At 43.1% G+C, this 20,534-nt stretch overlaps 2 protein-coding genes across 3 annotated transcripts in view; both read right to left on the bottom strand.

Moving 5' to 3' along the window:
* Positions 1-1,217, bottom strand: part of LOC144936726 (transmembrane protease serine 6-like) — a 36,302-nt gene extending 35,085 nt beyond the window's left edge. The window contains 3 exon segments of the mRNA XM_078863855.1: positions 919-958; positions 1,134-1,199; positions 1,201-1,217. Coding sequence (XP_078719981.1) covers positions 919-958; positions 1,134-1,199; positions 1,201-1,217 — 123 coding nt within the window.
* A 3,149-nt stretch (positions 1,218-4,366) lies between these two features.
* EIF2AK1 (eukaryotic translation initiation factor 2 alpha kinase 1) overlaps positions 4,367-20,534 on the bottom strand; it is a 28,938-nt gene continuing 12,770 nt past the window's right edge. For both annotated transcript variants that reach the window (XM_078864033.1, XM_078864034.1), the window contains 9 exons: positions 19,795-19,894; positions 18,231-18,300; positions 17,220-17,805; positions 16,796-16,925; positions 13,955-14,061; positions 13,238-13,343; positions 10,429-10,523; positions 7,830-8,063; positions 4,367-6,212 (listed from right to left, as the gene is read on the bottom strand). In XM_078864033.1, coding sequence (XP_078720159.1) covers positions 6,054-6,212; positions 7,830-8,063; positions 10,429-10,523; positions 13,238-13,343; positions 13,955-14,061; positions 16,796-16,925; positions 17,220-17,805; positions 18,231-18,300; positions 19,795-19,894 — 1,587 coding nt within the window. In that variant the 3' untranslated portion in view covers positions 4,367-6,053. The remainder of the gene's footprint in view (positions 6,213-7,829; positions 8,064-10,428; positions 10,524-13,237; positions 13,344-13,954; positions 14,062-16,795; positions 16,926-17,219; positions 17,806-18,230; positions 18,301-19,794; positions 19,895-20,534) is intronic.

Consider the following 20,534-nt stretch of genomic DNA (forward strand, 5'->3'; position numbering starts at 1 on the left):
AAAAATATTGTACATGTCCCACCAATTTTGACCAATTAAATGACATATTTTAACACAGGCACTCCGTGAGATGTGCAGCCATCGCTTCCACAGTATATACTCAGCTGTTGAGAAGACGGCAAGCGCTATTACAAAGCAGCAGCTGTATCTACACACGAATCACCATGCACTGTAACGTGCATTTATAGTATCGATTGACGCGCCTTAATTCCATTAAAGTCGCGTCTTAAAAAGAGCACCGCATAATATATGAGCAAATTTAGCCAGCATTATTTGTGGATAAGTTCATTGACCAAGTCGGTAGCGTGAAATGACCGTTGCGTTAAGAGCAGCGGTTCAGGCCGCCACTGCGCTGTGCAAAAAAAAAGTTGTGGGAAAAAATGTAAGTTAAACAAAAAAGTGAAGTGTTAAAAAAGTTACGTGCAAAAAAATGGGTTAGGTGTAAAAAAGAAAATTAATAGTCAAGGGGCAAATTGTGGCTAGCCGGGATGATTTAACCAACGACGGCCGGCACTGGTGATCGAATTGTTCGGGGAGGGGGGGGTGGTAGACGTTCGAGGCAGCGATCCACACCGCCACCGAAGGGAGATGGAGCGATGGAATCGGCTCGTGGTGTCGAGACGGAACGTCGCCGTCGCACAGACCGCGAGTTAAGGGGCCGACAGCTTGTGGATAGACCATCCGCCGTCGACGATGATGCTCACCGCAGTTAAAACGACCCGATGGGTGCGCCAATTCACCCTTATCTGCAACCCAATTGCCCTCGTTTGTGTTGTCGTCGTTAAATCTACAACGTAATCGATCGGATGCTCAACTGGTTTGCCCCACGGCTGTGCGCGCGTGCGGTGTGTCTATTCAGTCGGAAAGGTGAGTGAAACATGGGGAAGGAAAGAACAAAGAAGGGCCCTTTCGTCTTACCTGCACTCCCGCCGGCATGGTTTCTTCCGCCGTGGTCGGGCTGATCGAGAAGCACGCAAAAATGAGAAAACAACGGCACTCGCCACGCTCGTACCACCACCACACCTGTCTCTCTCTCTCGACGACGTGCGTGTGTGTGTGTGCACGACACTTTTAAGGGTTCGAAGCCGTTTCCTTTGCGCGTGAACGCGGCCGGCTAAAAAAAAAAACCTCACAGATGAGTCTTGAATGCGGGACGCGTGCTGTGTCCGACAACAGCAAGCGCGCGTGTGTGTGTCGTGTGTTGTACCTGGGAGCATTCGTACACCTGAGCGAGGCCTCCCTCCCACCCCACCCACCATCACCGCGTGAGTGTTCGGGGCAGAGAGGAGGCGTGGTGCTCGCGAGAGGCAGGTGGTGGTGGGCAGTCTCATGCCCCGTCAGCCCGCACGGGTTTAGAAGCCCCGGGGTACCCCTTTGGCACGGGGAAATTTAGTTTTTCAGGTCCATACGGCGTACAGCCGTTTCGATAGGGGCAACAATAAAATTATACGGCCAAATACTAAAACAAAGTCAGAATCATCGGTGGGCAATGGTTATGTAAATAATTTATGTTGAGGATTCCCTGAAATTTGGACAAACAGGATTGGGACGTATATGAATTATAGTGTATTATTTGACCCTTCATGAATGTCTGTTTATTGTTGTACATTTACAACGTGTGTACATCCACATATCAAGCAAGTAGCAGCATCAGCTTGCAATGTCATAGACAGTAAGCATAAGTAGCATTACTGACACCAATGATCAAAATGAATACATAAAACAGTTTTGTTTTCGTGTGTTTCTCCCTTGTGATGGCACTTTGTAGGATGAACGTTGAGATTTATAAGGACACGGGGTGACCAATAAAGTCTGAATTAGGCTGTAATAAGGTAGGGGCACTGACTGATAAGGGGTTGCCAGCTATGTAGTCTGCGGGCAGGTGACATGAAAATAAAGTGTTGGTTGCATTATTGGTGTGTGTGTGTGTTAACGAGATAAAATATTTGAAATCAGGGAAGGTGCATCAGCATCATCATCCGACATGATAAATCCACTGCAGGATGGACTCACTAAGCCAGTGGTTCATAAACATTTTAATGCAGCCTTGCACCCCTTTGGTTCTAAATCGTAAAAAATATATATATATAATTTGAATAAATACATATGGGTTTGATTAAACAAAGTAGGTGTGTACTTACGTGTCCCTGCTTAATTTGTGTTTTCGATTATTTACCTTCTGAAAACATCTGGCCATGTCTCGCACCCCCAGAAAGGACATCTCCCAGGTGAAGAAGAACCACTGCCTGAACAGTCGCAAGCTGACACGATCTTGCCAATGTAACATATAATTTGGCGATACTGCTTTGACAGTGGTGAACAAACACATAATACCGAAAAAACTCAATACATTCGTCAATAATACTGCCTTAAAATTATACTATTTGGCGACGTTTCGGGCAATGGCCTTTATAGCACACACGTGCTATGAAGGCTGCTTCGTCGAAAATAAGCGCGAGTTCGTACACAGTGACAATGATTATGTAGATCGGGAGCTAGAACTGATGTCCCAACAATAATTCAAAACAGTCAACTTGTAAGCCTACTCTGCGGCGTCAATTGTTTTCGCAGACCAGGGTTGCGACCAGATTGTGCGCGTAATTGATGATGTGATCCAAGGCCGTAGCCATGGAGTCAACATTGGGGGGGACCAAATCTTCCAGGGGGTGTGGGGGTCCCCCCCCCCCCCCAGAAAAAATGTAAAAAATTGAAAACTAATTTTCTGCCTAAAATATAAACAAATTCACTAACACATAGGATGCACTTACATTGCTCTGTTTTTTCTTTTTTTTACCTTTTCTTGTTTCATTGTATATAATGGCAGAGATTAGGGATTAATAAAGTACAACCATAACCACAATCATATAAACAGAAACCTATTTTATAGCAATATATTGGGGGGGGGGACATTTTGAGAATATTTGAATATTGGGCCTTGGTGTGATCTCAGCAACAAAGCATTGTCAATACGTCTGCAACATCTCGTTTGTCTAACTTGCCCCACCCCTCCGCTTGCCTCTCTGATGAAATCGGTGTTTTTCTAAGACTTGTCGCACATTGAGATGGGCACATTTCGTTCGAGCATTCCGACAGCCGCCTTTTGTGGTTTGGACGTGAACAGACGGAAAAGACACACACACACATCCACTGCCTTGCCGATGTGCGGACAATTAAAAAGGCCAGCGGCACTCTGCCACTTGTTTGCTCAAAGCTGCTGACTGCTGCTGTTACGACATTGCCGCGAGGATGTCACCCCACCGAGGATGTCGCAATCAACAAAATAAAGTATTCGTTGTTCGCAAGGACCGGCTTTACACACACACACGCACGTGCAAAACAGTGAATTTCTTTCGGTGCGTTTTCCGGGTTTGTATCATTGGACTATTTACTCCCAGAGCCACGTACGCTTCTGCAGAAACTGACTATTTCATTTCAGTTCTTGAAGAATATTCCAGTTGTTTCTGAAGCTCGCAGGACTTTGGAGTGCAACGTCGTGCATGATGCCGAAAAAACACGGCAATGACCCTATAACACATCGGAGCCATGCTGTAACAGCACGAGCTTGTTAATTCCCGATTCCATCTGCCAAGGGAGTGTGGTGACAAGTCCGACTCGAACCATCCCTCTCCCAGATTTGTTTGTATATATGCCAATGTAGTTACGTTCTAAGGTGAGCGGGTTTCAATAATACGATCAGTTGCACGTTATATAGACAAGAAGACATTTAAATATTGTATTGGGCATCGGGGCATTTGCTTCCCAGGACTGACCAGTGCGGCCTAGACCAGATGTTCTTGTACATACTCCAGTCCTCGCGACCCACCATGTAATACTGCCTCTCCCATGTTGACAAATCTCCCTCATTCAAAAACAAATTCTCATCTCACCCTGCACGCGTCTGACTGATTAGCAATTTTCCACGTGCCGTACAGAGCCCTGAATACAATCAAGAAGCTTTTCATGTCACGTGGGACACATAAGAAATACTCTAGGTAGTGAATGTCGCTGATCGACACCCCCCACCCCTAAATTCCCATCTCCCACCTGAAAAATAACGTGCTTCTTTTTTGTCTGAAGCATGAAGACAATAACAAAATATAAGCTACAAATCCATCAGGATTTGAATGCCTCTCACATTTCTGTGCTGTCAATGTTTAGTCAGCATGTCCTTGTTTGGTCAGAAACGCCACGATGCATGCAAACATTTGCTCGTTATTACACGGCCCCAGGTGCTCGCAGTCAGCGGGTTTGACCAATTATGGATGTTCCCATTCTCTTGGAAATACTGGTATGAAATATCAAAAGCAACCTTTTTTTAATAAAAAAAAATCGTACTCAGCAATTGCACAAAAAAATGCGTGTTTATTATACAGTAAACACATAGTGGTAGCTCAGAGGTTGGCGCACGTAACTATGAACCTGGTGACCTTATCGATTCCTGGTGACCTTATCGATTGCTGGCGATGGCAAACATCAGTAGCAAGAGATACCTGAATGAGCCTTAGGCCCCCATCTCAACCGACACTTGTGTGAAGTATGGTGAAAGTACCTACATTACTTAAAGATGTGGTGAGGCCTTCATCCAGCAAAGGAACAAAAAGCTGTGAATATTTACTTTTAAATAAACATATTGATATCAAAAGCAAACACCTCGAATGTTTGCGTGTACGCAGATGTTTCACATTTTGTAGATTTGGACTTTCTGAATCCAGTAAAGCCATAAATGAGCAGCTGTGAGGATGGAGTTGAGTTTGAAGATCCCATATTCTCCGTTCCTGGTTCTGTTATAGTTTACAATACCGACCGTAGCTCAGTTAGTCACACGAGGTAAGAGTTATGAATAACAAACAGCACTGCCCCCCCCCCCGCCCCCCCAAAAATGGTTTAACATCTCCTCACTGCATAGCCTCATCAAGTGTCATAAAAGAAACATACATCGTACAAACCAAACATCCGTCAATAACAATATTTTTTAAATAACTTTCAGAAAATATATACAGTATTGCTATGCAGATTAAATGACGCAAAACAATTATCGAAAACATAGCAATGCAGTTTTTTTTCCAGTTTAAAACCCGATATGCACAACAATGGGCATATAATGATGGATTCGGCAATTATAATACATTCTGATGCTCACAATACAAGCATCGAATCATGCGTACTTGTGTTTATTATTTATATATGTAACAATAGGAGTTTATAAATGTAACAAAAGCAAAACATTCGTAGACAATTTGCATGAATCATAATCGATTGTCACACGCATGAAGCCTATGCATGTATCAGGAGTATACACATTCGTTTTAATAGTTGAATACATTCACATTGTGATAAGGTTGGGGATTTATGGTGCTTTATCATGTTCACATGTACAAGATTGCAAATTGTGAGGTTTAAAAAAATAAATGAGCGTCAGATTGTAGCAGAGCAATGCCACGAAGGTTAATGTTCTTAATGAAAGGTAAAGGTGTAACCCCGCAATTTATAGCTCATGCCACTGCTGGCATTATGCAGCCCCTCTAGGTTATTTGGCTTTCTCGTCCATGCTGACCCGACATCTTCGGTGACTACTCATACTTTTACCCACAAGTCAGCTGCTGATCGACTGTGATGTACACATTTATACAGGTAGGAACAACAGTTCCACACTGCCCACCAGGGATTATTTGTCTGTCGTGCATAGCCCCTCCCAAACATGTACGCTCCCGGATTGGTTGAAGTGCATCACGTGACCGCGAGCTTTCTGTCGTGCACGAATGCGCTGTCCGACCAAGTTCCTACCTGCCCACTCCGAAGGAACGTGTTGTTACTGTTGGGTGGATAGATATGGGGGCATTTAGGAGACTGCTCATCGTTTCAAATGCCAAGTGGTTAATAGCCCTTTAAAGTTAAATGGTCCGTAGCTCGAATATAATGTGTCCCGGTTCATAAACACGTATATTCGTGCACGTGCTGCGGCAATAAAAGCTATTTATACAAATCCCAAATTAAACATTGCTTCTGAACTCGTTGTTGGTGGGTTTCTATCCGTTGTAGTTGTGTGTTTGTTGTTAAGATTTGAGGTTCTTTGCAAATATTAAACCATGCTTGAGCATGACAATGGACCTCTCTTGCCATCGGATGGTTTCTTCTCTATTCTGGAGCAGGGCTTTCAAGCGGGCCAACTCCTCGTCCTTCTGCGACAGCTGCCTCTGCAGGCTGACGATAACCTGAATGGATACAAAACATTAACAAAGGTCATTTGTTTTCTTAGTCTTAGCTGGGCGCTGGTGGCCCACGCCTCGAATCCAGCACTGTGGAGGCGAGGGTTGGTGGATGACACAAATCCTGAAAGTACCAATCCTACTGAACTTTAAGGTCACAATCCCCTGGGGGGTTGGCAAGATATGATAGTACAGCAAGTTGATACACTTGCATTGATATTCCACTTGTATGCATTAGGGTTTTCTCTGTGTACTCTGGTTTCTTTCCACATGTACACGGTCTTGTTAATGGGGTTGGCTAAACGCCCTAATAAATATAGGGACGCAGAGCTTGGACAATTATTGGTGCCAGTTCTGGCTGGTTTCCCATGCCTCTGAAATCAATCTGCATTTGAATTAATAAATAATGTTGATATATAGTAGAAGCTGGATATAACCAAACCTTATGTGAGGACAGTTCTCGTATAAGCAACACATGCTTACTTTACACTTGTGGGGGAGAGGCGATGGGCAAACTAAACACACTTTGATTATAGCCGGTCTGGCCTTGCCAGAAGAAACAAGAAGATATTCAGCTTCAGCTGGATTCGCCTCCTTTTGTGCTCGTTGGGAAATCTCATCACACCGTTTACAATAAAAAAAACTATTGCATCCTTGTATCAGAAATTATTATGATGCTTATTTACCCAGGAAAGCTTCACTGAATCTGAAGGCATTTTCAGGAGGGCCCTGCCAATGTTTTGCAGTAGAGGGAAATGTGACTGCGTGTCATCCCAGTTGAGTAATTTGCAGGTAATTTCTCAAAACTGGGATGTTTATGCCAATGCCAGTTAAGTATGTATTTTTATGGGAGGAAACCAGAGAACCTGGGGAAGAGAGCAGGCACAGTTCCATACAGAACAGTGCCCGAGTCGGGAATAAAACCCACAAACTTCTCACTGTGAGGCATTGTGCCACTCCACTGCCCAAAACTTACCAACATCGATGCCCAACCAGGTTTTTGACTCTTTGCACCAAACAATGGCATTAACTGCGTTTTACTTCAATAATGGGTATCGCTTGCATGGACCCCACACGTCTACAACCTGGACAGCTTAAAGCCTCTGTCCTGCTGGTTTTTCATACTCTACACCACCTACTGTGTCTAACACCCTGTACTTTTGATGTGGATTTCAACGTGTAATTATTCACTAAAAATATGTTATATATTTTTTTCATACTGTTGAATATGGAGACAGATGTATGGAGACACGTATGCTCGTCCATTCTGTTATTCATATTCTCCACGATGACGTCAACATTGAAGAGATGTGTGTTTAGCAATTGTCTACGCAAACATTCACATACAATGTTTGGGACTGCATTCGCATAAATTTAGAAGCATCGACAAAAACACACACTTTTGTACGATCTTTAAAAGACCTCCTTAACAAAAAAATACGTAACGTAAGGCCTACCTTCAAAAAGAAGAAAAATGGCCACTGTCGTAAGAGATAAGATTACTAGAAATGCGATACTCCTGACTGCACATTCCCAATAATGAACGTACACACACGCTGCTTGCGATTTACGACTATTGCGCAACACAAAGCACTTCACAACAAAGAGCGAAGGGGTGCTTGCCTGGTCCTTGTTAACAATCAGGTCTGTGGTGAGGATGTCTTGCGGGGTGGGACGCGCGGCAGGGTCATCCTGAGTCAGGAGGCCAATGTACTTGGCCTGTTCGGGCCACTGTGCTGTGAAAGGGCCGGAGACAACTCCACCCCGAAGTTCCTGGATGGTCTGCACACGCTCCATCTCTGTTCCGAACGGTTGAAACAGCTCGAACAGCACGATCCCTACACTGTACATGTCCGACTGTCACACACACACACACACGCAGAACACAGTGGAGTGTTACTGCTGCGGAAAGATCTCACTCCACATGCCGGGAGCTTTTGAAGGAACTGAATTTGGCTCCCAGAGCGTGGGGCGAAAGGTTAAGACATCATGCCGGACACAATGAGCGGCACAACCTGGGAAACACGTCAGAGCTACACAGTTGCATGTTTACGTGCCAGGAATATTGGCCGTATGCTGCTGATGAAAACTTTTTTTTAATTTTCATAAAGGATAACTCCTGAAATAGTCTTCTTGGTTCTTTCGGTAAAGTCACGTAGAAGGGAAGTAATTTACTTCCCTTCTACGTGACTTTCCCTTCTACGTGACTTTACCGAAAGAACCAAGAAGATGAATCCCTGCAGTCACGAAAGCTTTAAATCGAAATCCTGAAATAGTGTTTCCCCATATAACTCTTCAGTTACATTAATGTTCTTAATAATGCACATGTAAAGCCCTTTTTGTCAATCCACTGCTGTATGAGGGCCTCCACATGCCAGGAACGTTTTATGGAGGTTATTTCACCTTACTTCACCACACGGTTAACTGCAGGTAGGTGAAGGCGGGAAGAATAGGTGTGGGGGCACAGAAGTACAGTCCAACAATAGATGTTTCTGCACTGTAGTCCACTGCCCAACCTATTTGTGCATGGTGGTGACTCATCCAACCACTATCCAGGTTTATATCTGCTGAGCTTTGGGAAATTGTGTTATGTATTTTATAGTTTTGCATCGAACCTAACGCAAAAAATCAGAGAGCCGTTCTTTTTTAGAACATCTGACAGTTCACCAGCATTGGTTTAAGCAAGCCTAACTGCTGATGAGATACTGAATGTCGAAACCGGTGAAGGTTTTTTTTCATATTAAACCAATGCTGCCTGAAAAGCATCACTTCCAGAAGGCTGTGTGGTGAATGGGAATTGTACAATTTTTTTGCATATGTTGAACTTCTTTCTCACCATACGTGGAGAGATGGATATGAAGAGGCATATTGTCTGTATCGCGCCCTTTCAGATGCGCTTCTGTGGCTGTCTGCAATGCTCTTCCTTCCAATATTAGGAAGCCACTGGAGCGATGCACTTTTAAATACAGATTTAAAACTAATTACTTTAGAACTGCTCTTTATATTTAGTTTGTTGGCCTTCCCTAACACCTCCGATTACCACGGTTGGCCACGTACGGTGCAGAAGAAGTTAAACATACATATACTAATGAATATTTATTTAGTTGACTCAGATTATGACGAGATTTGGCCCATTCTGGGTGATATGGTTACAGGCCGTTTAAAATTCCACCACCATAAACGTATACGCATCGTACAGAAGAACAGAATTTATTCATTTGAAGCGTAACTTTACTACAATAGCTGCAGGTTATAGCCAGAACACATAACCATTCCAACTGTGACAAGAGAAGGTCAAGTGCCAATACAGGTAAAACACGGAGAAACATTTAAATGATGTCATGTTAAAATGCACTTATCTTAACCATTCATGGTCCCATGCAAAAAACCCTGTTCTTCAACTATGGGTGTGCCCCCGAAAATGTTGTATGGCTTAAGCGATATACAAAATACAAAGATGTGCAAACACTGTTTTCCATTCAACTTTGCCGTGTGTGCCACAATGGTGAAATGCAAACACAAAGGTATTCTTCAGATGTTTTTTCAGCAAATGACCAAACTGAGCAGCTATACTGAGAAGCACGGCACACACAGTGGTTGGGATGCTCAATCCTATGGCCAGCAGCTTCTCTTCTCCAATATAACTCCGTGTATGGGCCCCACCAGATACAAACACCAATTACAAGAGCTAACAATCAAAATCTGAGCAATTAAAGTTACATCACGGTAGGTTAGCACTGCCAAAAAGTATGCAAATAAACATGCAGATATGAGTGCTTGGAATTACATTGAGGGAAGAGGAACGCGTCGATTCGAACCCATAGGGAGGTTAAATAAGTCGGTTTAGGCAAGATGATGGCTGATGATCAACAACAGTGATGGGAGGGGGCATCCAACGAATGTAAAACATGCGAAGTACGTCCACCTGACTCAGCTTGTGTGCAGGTGCTCGGTGGACTGTTACGTCGTAAGATTGCAGGAGATTGCAGCGGCTTGTTTGAGGCCTACGTCTAAGCAATGGATTGACTACGGCTAATGTTGTCCTTCCCCCTCCCGCACCTCCGATTAGCGCGGTTGGCTACGTACGGTGCGAAAGAAGTTCAACGTACCTAGATGTTGATGACGATGATAATTATGCGAGCACACGTAAATAAATACTGGGTCGGCTGTTGCCATTATCATCCCTGCTGATGAGAGAATGCGGGATCATGCTTTGCTCCACCTTAAAGTCGTAGTGGGAGCCCGACAGCTGCTCGGGAGCCGCGTACAGGGTAGTGCCCACGCCTGACGTGTGAGCGCCACCGGCATCTCCAGCACCTGTCAAGGCAGAGAAGTGCATAGTGTGGCAGGCGGGTAATGATCGCGTGACATCGAAATGTATCTCGCTCGCTCGCTATTAAGCTCTTATGTTACGGTCTGTTTTACAGATGGGACCTTTTTTTTGTGTTCAGGGCAATGGTGGTGTTGCACACGAATAATGCTCAGCAGTTGGTGTCTCGCTGGTAATTTGAGTGGAGATTAAAGACTGAACAACTGGCTCCTAGTATGGCTCATTAAATCAATCGCTATCATGCTCAAATTACCAGTAAGAAGACACAATACGAGTGTGTTATAGCTTAATTCTTCAGATGCTACCTGAGAGGACAGAGCGGCTTGCCAATGCCACAGCATGATAATATCTTGAGGCAAAGAAAAATGTATTCTGTGCCAATTTACTATGATAATATATGCATTGTCCTTGAAACTGCAAAGAAAGCCGTCCCTTGGTGTGGACCAATCAGTTTCAAGGACAATGCATATATTATCATAGTGTTTTTGTTTGCATTTCGACTGCAAGTATTGTGGTTAATGCAGACATGAATCCTTGTAAAAAGGTATCAGTTTTGTTACCAGAAAAAAGGGGAAAAATCCTATTATTATATTTTGGTACTGGCAAAGGAGGTCTAATGATATTGAAACAGAAGCCACGCCAAGCTATTCCACACTATTTGTGTACTCATCCGATTTTACCCTAAAGCAAGGTCAATGCTGAAGGAAGTGGGCTTGTCTTCTGCTCAATATATTTAAATATCACGAGCCCTTTTTGTTGCTTCGAATGCTAACCTATCCCATTCGTCATTAAGCCTTATTGTGTGATGCGCACAGGAATCATTGTGCTCAGGACAAGTTTTCAAACAACGTATACAAGAAACTGGACAGATTCCTCATGATTATGATAACGGCTGCCAATTGCAAAATAGGTATGCCAACAAATTGATATCGGTTTCTGCATCATCTGTCCAACTTCATATCTTAAATTACATTAAAGCACTGGAATAATTAGAACATGTTATTTTATTAGAACAGCAATAATTGAAATAAACATAAAATGTCGCATATTTCCACTCTTTTGAATATAACAGATCAGAATGAATATCTTATTTGAACAAAGATTAAGCTTTCACTACACTCATACAACACTATAGAGAGGATGACTCTTTAATTTTGCATCCATGTTTCATGGACATCGCTTACAACTGTCACACGAAAGTATGCATTACTCAATGCATTATTAACAAGAGGCATGAACGTCATACCTTTGTATGCATTTTTAATGCGCGTTTGTCTCTGCAACGCTATCAACCCGCTTAGAAATGTAGCATAGTCAAGAAATTACTTTTTGTGCAAAATCATGACCTTTGCACGGTGAAATAATTAAGTTGACTGTTTCGCATGGCTCAGATAACAATAAATGATTGGTCGGTTAAGGGAGGGCATGTGCGCACACTGGCTTATAATACACTGGCTGTGACCGCAGTACGGCACCCACACACACTGGCTTGTAACACACTGGCTTTGGCCACATTGCGGCACCCACACACACTGGCTTGTAACACACTGGCTTTGGCCACATTACGGCATGCACACACACTGGATTGGAACGCACTGGCTGTGGTCACAGTACGGCAAGTGTGCACATCAGTTGTTGACGCGTGCCATCTGCATTCTCCAGGAAGCCTACTTGGGTGAAACGATTCGACAAATTCCCATTTCCACAAGCAAGGTAATATCCATGCGAGTTTGGCATGTGGGCAACGCAACTCGTCACTATCACAACTTGAAGGTGTGAATACAAAAATAAATATTAATTTTAACATCACATCCCCACGTCCAAAAATAATTCTAAATGAAAAAAAAACTTAGAAGCAATGATAAACAAATTATGTTTCCAAATACAAAAAACACTTTTCAATCCACTGCCGTGTTGATCGTGGAGGATGTTTGACCATATATCACCATGCTGGTGAGTGCGGTTTAGTAAAGGGTAGGCCCGGGACTGGTTCAGCTATCACTTGCCACGAATATGAGCAGTGGCTAGGAATCAAAACACAGGTGTGGCTGGGTTCATAATGGAGTGCACAAACCACCGTGCCAACCCCTCTACTCTGTTAAAAAAATAAAATGTTGGCATATTGTTTGTCTACCACATTCAGAACATTTATGACATCACCATTAAATGTAATGCATTGTATCTGAGCCTGCAGCTATGTGTGTGTGTGTTTTGGTACGACGCCATAAGAATTAAATATTTCCATAAGAATAAAATATTTGATAATAGGTTTTTCCCCTTTTTCTGGCAACAAAACAGGTGTTAAGATGTTAAAACACCAAACTGAAACCTTTTACAAGGAATCATGTCTGCATTAACCACGACGCTTTGTGGTCAGAAAGCAAACAAAAAACATATTCTGATAATATATGCATTGTCCTTGAAACTGATTGGTCCACACCAGAGACAGCTTTCTTTTGAGCCTCGTCTCAAACGGTGTTAGACCAGAGGACGTCTAATGGACTTGAAATATATTGTGAAAAGGAAAATAACCAGAACAATTTAAATCTGCATAAGCAATTTCTGTAAATGCTTACTAAACTTTTAAAACACTAGGAGAGACATTTCAACTTCTTTTCCGGAATGTACATTTACGCGAAGGAGGAAAGCAGCATAATACTACTAAGCAGGTGACGTCAGGTTTGTATTGCAAGAGGTTTACCGGCACGCATGAGCCTGGGGTCTTCATATACAATGTCCTGGCAAGCCAGCCCAAAGTCTCCAATGCGCACGTGGTGGTCCGGTCCATGGAGAAAAATATTCCTTGGCTATGAAGGAGAAAGCTTTTTGTTTACATGAGAGTCCCCAAAAGTGGTTAATTTTACAGACGCACACATGCTGCCGAATAGTTCAACTTAATAGATTCACAATGGGGGGGGACTATCACAAATACAGAGGAGCTGGATGAAATAAAAACTCTGCTGGGCAGTGGTACACATTGTAATAAAAGTGCCACGGGCGATCGAACACAAGTCCTCACCGCACACGCCCAACAGCAGCACGAACAACCAACATTCGGCACTAAGCGGCGGTGACGTCACCACGGCACTTGTGCCAGACTAGGTGCACTTTGAGGCCACACGTTAGCACATTCACAATTGGTCTAATTTCGTTGTAACAGTCAGCCCTTCAAGATTGTATAGATTAAATACCCCAGCTCAAGTTTTACAATGTGTTGTGCATTCGTAATTACTATTTCAGTTCACGCATTAAGAGAGACGATACAATCTGGAAACTGTGAAGAATGCGATAACTGTTATTGATGCACGTCATGCCATTATGAAAACATAATGCGTTTGTAACAATGGATGATGTGCTCATGCAGCTGTAGAAGACAGGCAGATTTTGTAAAGAGGATAATGCAGAGTGTTTGTCAAACCTTGAGGTCACGGTGCATGATACCCCTCGAGTGGATGTAATGAACTCCCTCCAGCAGTTGCTGAAACATTCGAGTGGTCTGCTTCCCGTCCACCAGTGCGTATCGGCCTGTCCATTGCCAAAACAAAGAGTGAATGGTACACGTCAGAGGTGGGACAAAGTCATTGTTATGCAAGTCACAAGTAAGTCTCAAGTCTTTGCTCTCGAGTCCCGAGTCAAGTCGAGTCAAAGATGAGGCAAGTCCAAGTCGAGTCTGAAGTCATCAAAATCATGACTCGAGTCTGACTCGAGTCCAAGTCGCATGACTCGAGTCCACACCTCTGAGGTGGGACAAAGTCATTGTTGTGCAAGTCACAAGTAAGTCTCAAGTCTTTGCTCTCGAGTCCCGAGTCAAGTCGAGTCAAAGATGAGGCAAGTCCAAGTCGAGTCTGAAGTCATCAAAATCATGACTCGAGTCTGACTCGAGTCCAAGTCGCATGACTCGAGTCCACACCTCTGAGGTGGGACAAAGTCATTGTTGTGCAAGTCACAAGTAAGTCTCAAGTCTTTGCTCTCGAGTCCCGAGTCAAGTCGAGTCAAAGATGAGGCAAGTCCAAGTCGAGTCTGAAGTCATCAAAATCATGACTCGAGTCTGACTCGAGTCCAAGTCGCATGACTCGAGTCCACACCTCTGGTACACGTGCTCGCGATTAGGACGACTGGCCTGTAACAACAAAGATACAGAAGGCTGCAGAAATCAAACTTTCCTTTAACACTTTTTAAAAAAACTCATCAATTGTTACATCAATTATATATGCAGATGTGTCACTATATAATAGTAATCACCATCATCATCCATGTTCAATCCACTAATGAAGCTCTCCCAGACCTGCTACCATCCCTCACGGTTCTGCGATGCCATATTGGTAATACAGTAGAACCTCGGAGATCGAACGCACCAGAACTCGAACAAATAGGTGTTCTAACGATATTTCCGAACATTTTTTGCCCCGGAAACCGAACGAAATTCGGAGGTCGAACGGGGCAATTGCGACTTGAAAGAATCTGTACGGCTGAGACGTGTATGGCCAGCGTGCATGACGCTTGCCCAGACAAAGGTTTTACCACCTCCACCTCCTCACCACCTACCACTCAAGCCATCAACTCTCCTTACTACATGTAAAGTGAAGTTCAATGTTCATTTATTTAATTTATTCCATATATTTATTCATTTATTCCATTTATTGTGTTTCTTGGTTTTTTGTATGATTTTATGCATGTAATTACTGTAAACTTCGTGTAAAAATGCTTTATAATGAGATATTTCTCGTGTCTGGAACCAATTAATGTAATTTACATTCATTCTTATGAAGAAAATTAATTCGGTGTTGGAACAAATTGGTGTTCAAATGGCCTTCTGGAACGAATTAAGTTCGATCTCCGGGGTACCACTGTATATAATATATGTATAGTACTGTATGTTAAACATTTATGTTGTGCCCTTTGTCAATGCACTGTTGGATGAAGGTCTTCCCACATTGGGTTGTGTGGTCACACATCACCATGTTGCTCAGTGCAGATTGAATGGGAGCCAGAAATGGTAATAAATATATGTTTAATAATTGTGTGCTTCCTCTAACCTGTAAAAATAAATGCTAGTTGATTTTGTATTTAATTATAAAAATATTGAAGAAAAAATTGCCTGTTATTTGCAAATGACAATATTATATTTGGTAAAAAATATACTCAGCGTCAGCTAATGTATAAGGGGCTGTATGGGTTGTTGTATTGAGGGACCATGAAAGATTTCGATTTAAAGCTTTCGTGACTGCAGGGATTCATCTTCTTGGTTCTTTCGGTAAAGTCACAACGCAAGCAGCCGTCCTCAGGTGAAGACATGTTCTTCACCTGAGGACGGCTGCTTGCGTTGTGACTTTACCGAAAGAACCAAGAAGACCATGAAAGATGGTGACAACTTAGGAAGGCCTTCAATCAGCAGCGGACAGAGCATGCCTTGTGATAATGATTGTTAAGGGTTAGCACATATTCTATGGGGTAGCACATTTTGCCTCATTTTAAATTAAATTCATTGTCACGATTCAGCGTCAGTGTTCGATTCAAGAATAATTATTTGAAGAAAAAACTTTATTAAACGTTGTGGCCTCTAGTAGCTGGGGGTGAGTTATGTAATCCCATTATACGTGACATTCCAAATCAAAGACTTTGAACCTTGCACAAGCAATTTGATGCATGTTATAATGAGCTACATGAATTTATGTTAATGTATGCATCACTTGACCTCTAACTGCAAGTGTTTGAGAAGCTTTTGTAAGTTACAGTAATAATGTTCATATATATGGCTGTGTGGATACAAATAGGCTAAAATGTGCTAAATGTTTAACCTCAAACCATTTACAAAAAGGTTAATATTTCTACTATTCATGAAAGGGGTCCCCAGGATTAATCCCAAGAGATGAAATCTGTCTGCATAGCTCGAGCTATACATTTAAGATATATACACAGAGACATGCTTTCAGAAGGAGGGTCAAATCCACACTGGTTTGGGTGGTCTGGCTCTTAAACGACATCCAAGACAATTATTTTTCCAACTGAGAGAATTGAAAGCAAAACAAAAAGAGTAATTCACGTCTTATTTTATACAATTAAATTTATACTCTGGTTTAAAGCTAAACAGCAGCTATAATAATGTTTTATTCTCGGACATGAGGAATTATATAATAATAACTTTTTATTACAAATCATAAAATGCCCTGCAAATTCATAACACGTTAACAGGACCACAGGGCGGTTTAGTAATCCGTCATAGCTGTAATAGTGCCCACGGGGTAATGCAGAAACTTGCCAGAAAGGGCAGTGGCGCCCTCTGCTGAGTCCTGGAAACGCTCACAAAGGGCATTCCGATCCATGAGCCACTCTTTGAGGGACCTTTCACACAGCTGCATCTGGATGTACAGGACGAGGTGAAGGTCCCTCTGCAAACGAGATTGGGCTTTAAAACCTCCATCACGGCCACAAAGTAAAACCATCGCATTGAGATTTTAAATGTTTGCTTCATTCGTAGTATAAGATAATTAAAGATATATTTCATGGATAGCGACATGCTGAATATTCACACGAAGTAGCTGAAACGAGCCGAACAACCATTGTATTAAGTAGTACACGAGTAAATCAGACCCTATATTATCCATATTTACATGAAATAGTCTCAATTATTTTATTAGTCTTATTAATCTAACACCAATAAATGCGCGCGAGTGCATGTTTACCTTCATGCAAGCCATCTCTCGCCACGAACTCCCATCTTTGCTGTCAGACCCTGGAGTCCAACTGGTGTTGCTATTTTCAGATTGCTCACTACTACTCTCAGAAAGTTCATTATTACTGCCAACAAGCTTGCTGTTGCTCTCATACAACTCCTTTCTGAGGTTTGTGGGTTTGCCATTGCTCCCAGAATGCTCGTTTTTTCTCCCAGAATGCTCGTTTTTGTTTTTACCATTCTTATTGCTGCCGCTGTTGTTGTGGCTCTCACTGTTTAAGCCACCATGGGCCTGGACCAGAGAAGGCACGTGACATGAAGAAAATCTACCAGGTGGACACCAGCCAACATTTCTCTGGCAACCTGCCTCTGCACTTGGCAGGCTGCGAGATGCCAGCAGCTCAACACAGTTTTGATTTAGGTCCTTATGGTTCAGGGTCTCTTTATTCTCTACTTGCTTCACATGCTCGGGTGGATGTTGCAGAGTTGGATCAGGTGCAATTGCTGGTGGTGTATCCGTGGTCTGTTTTTCTGAGGATTGAGAGGCATTCTGGAAGATAATGCTATCGGAGCTGGCGTTCATTATCTTTGCTTCACTGCAACAAGAATACACAAAATGAATGCCATTTAACACAGATTAACGTGATGTAAAACACTACACGCTTTGTAACTACTACACTATGCAATAAATATTAATTTCACGGACAAACAAAAACAAAATTTGGAGGAAAAGTAAGTTGAACTACACATTTTGTTAGTTTTTGTTTAAATCAGACGTTAATTGTGTTATGACTCTTGCATATTTTTTGCAAGCGTGCTGTATAACTCACGTTTGTGTTTTCGGTTAGTATGGCATGTCATTCAAAATGTCCGACGTTTTACATCACATGCTAGGAGCTGGAAAAGCTCGCAGCATTTGGGAGCGAAATATCCAACATCATGGCGAAGGGCATGCTGTGCAACCCGGAAACACATCGGAGAGCTTTTGCTTGTTTGTGTTCAGGTTTAACCACGTGCTTACCTCTCAGAGGCTGAGTCCAATGGACCACTCACAGCCATAAGATAGGCGGATGACGATGCAGTGAGACAGCCTTCAAACCATACAAAAGGAAACCCTCTCAGTGTTAAAAATTCCCAACAAGAGTCAATGTGATTAGCCTCAATGTCAACATACGACAATGATGATTTTTATCTTCAATAAAAAGTGCACATTACACAATTATAATTAGTGTTGATCGTAACGTTATGTTGTTGTTGTTTTCCTCGCACTTTCTGTTTATAGGTGGCGTTGTGTCGTCACTTTAGAAGGGTTTAGCCAGAGATCAATCGATATAATTTGTGGTCTGCGTTTTGGGCAACTGAGAAAATGGGAGACATCTTCTGGCGTTGCTTGGTACAAAGGGCAGCAGTTTGGGACTGTTTGGGTCGATTCGATTGTGGTTAATCGGCTGGCATGAAGCAGTAACCTGAACGGAGTTGAGCCAGTTTTGTGCGAGTTTCCCGGGCCAGGGATTTTTCGTCGTCTGCTGTGGGTGGGGGCCAACTAAATTGCATGACATTGGGGGCTTGTAGGTGTTCAGGCAGTGCATGGTGGCAGCGGTGTGCAAGTGGTTAAACATTTATTTGGTGGTGCTATTTGGTGGAAGAGCATTTAAAGTAGATTGCACATTGGCAGAGCTGAAGGAAAGCAAGGTGGATTTTATTTTCCTAGCAGGTGCAGGGGCTTTGAGTAGCTTTGTGCAAGGATGCGTTGTCGAGTGGCATGAAGCCAGATATTGTAGACGTTGATTATAGTGAGTGAGCCTAGATGGGATTTGATACGGACGCTTAAGACTTCTGTGGTGATATCAGAAGGAGGCATTGGGAATTTAATTTCTTCAAATTGAATGCTGTTATGGATGAGGAAAGCTAGACCGCCACCAGCTGTTGGTCGGTCTCGACGGAGGAAAGTAAAAAAATGTAAGTTGGGCGGGCGAGAAGTGTATTTTAATTTTGCTTCTTGGATAGCGCCTATATTAATGGAGTTTTGTTGTAGGAAGGTGCTGAGTTCAAGATACTTGTTGTTGATGCTGTTGATGTTTAGTTTTAGGATTTTGAGGTCGTTTTTGTTGTGGATGTTTTGTTGTGGTTGAGACGGTGGTTGCGATGGATGAGGTAGTGGTGCTAGTGTGGTTGTGCAAGGTGGAGTTGTTGGAGTGGATGATGTACAATATTTGCAGAACCAGCCGGAATGTGAACTGGGGATGCGGGCTAAAGTAGCGCAGCGTTTGTGGTACCAAGCTTTACAACTGTTGCATTGGATAGAATTTGCATTGACGTTCTTGCCGCAGCTGCCACAAGGGAAAACGGGCCTCGATTCAATTCGACGTACCCAGCAATAATGAGAAGCCAGCTCCAGTATGCCGGGAGGCCTGTGCTGGCTGGCGAAAAAACAGGAAAGTGCGAGGGGTGATGTTGCCATTCGCAAGTGCTTTCGTAGTACTTGGTCTCTCCACTTCGAACAAGCGGCAACACTGGAGAGGTAACGTTATGTCTTCAGGATGGTCGGCTTTTACTGTTTCTCCAGTCAATATCATGTCAAGTACCTGCTAGAGTAGGAGGTTGGAGCAACTCCAACCATGCGCCGTGGTAGCCCACAATGCTCAGGTGCTGCAGCCCGGCCAACAGCTTTACCTCCCGCAGCACCTAACACACAGCGTCGAGTTTGAAAACTGTTGCAAAATTACCTATTTTGCATTCTACACCCGAGTCGTTCTGGACTCGTTACGAACCAGCCCGGTGCAGCTCAGGAGGCAGAAGTTGTATTGCTTTTATTGCAGATGCCGAGCACTGACAATGATGTCACATGCAAAGAACGGGACAAGTCACATGCAAATGACGTGCTGATCCTATGTCCTCACACTTTTATGACTGATGTTACATGCAATAGACTCGTTATTAGCCCCACCCCTGGCCCTGTTTGGCCGCCCGAGTCAGATTCAGATGTCTTGTGAGGCCAGGATATGATGGTTTAGCGCTGGCACGGTATGGCTAATCGCCAGTGGAAAACAACCTGCACCGTAACGGCCCCATCCATGATGGCTCGGCTGTGCCAGAAGAAAATGGACACAAAAGAATGTTGGGCCTTGCATTCGTTTTCACAAGCAACTACAACTTTAACGGCAAGGGAAGAAGATAACATGGTTTTGAAACCGGGATTCACGAAATGCAACTCAAGAATAAACCGTTATATTCACCAAAAATGTTTCTTAATGCAACATTAACATAAAGTTAGGACAGCCCCTGAAACGTTAGATGGTTTGACGTGAGATTTGGTTTGAATGTT

Source organism: Lampetra fluviatilis, chromosome 17 (assembly GCF_964198595.1).
Source record: "Lampetra fluviatilis chromosome 17, kcLamFluv1.1, whole genome shotgun sequence".
In the NCBI taxonomy this organism is placed as follows: domain Eukaryota; kingdom Metazoa; phylum Chordata; class Hyperoartia; order Petromyzontiformes; family Petromyzontidae; genus Lampetra; species Lampetra fluviatilis.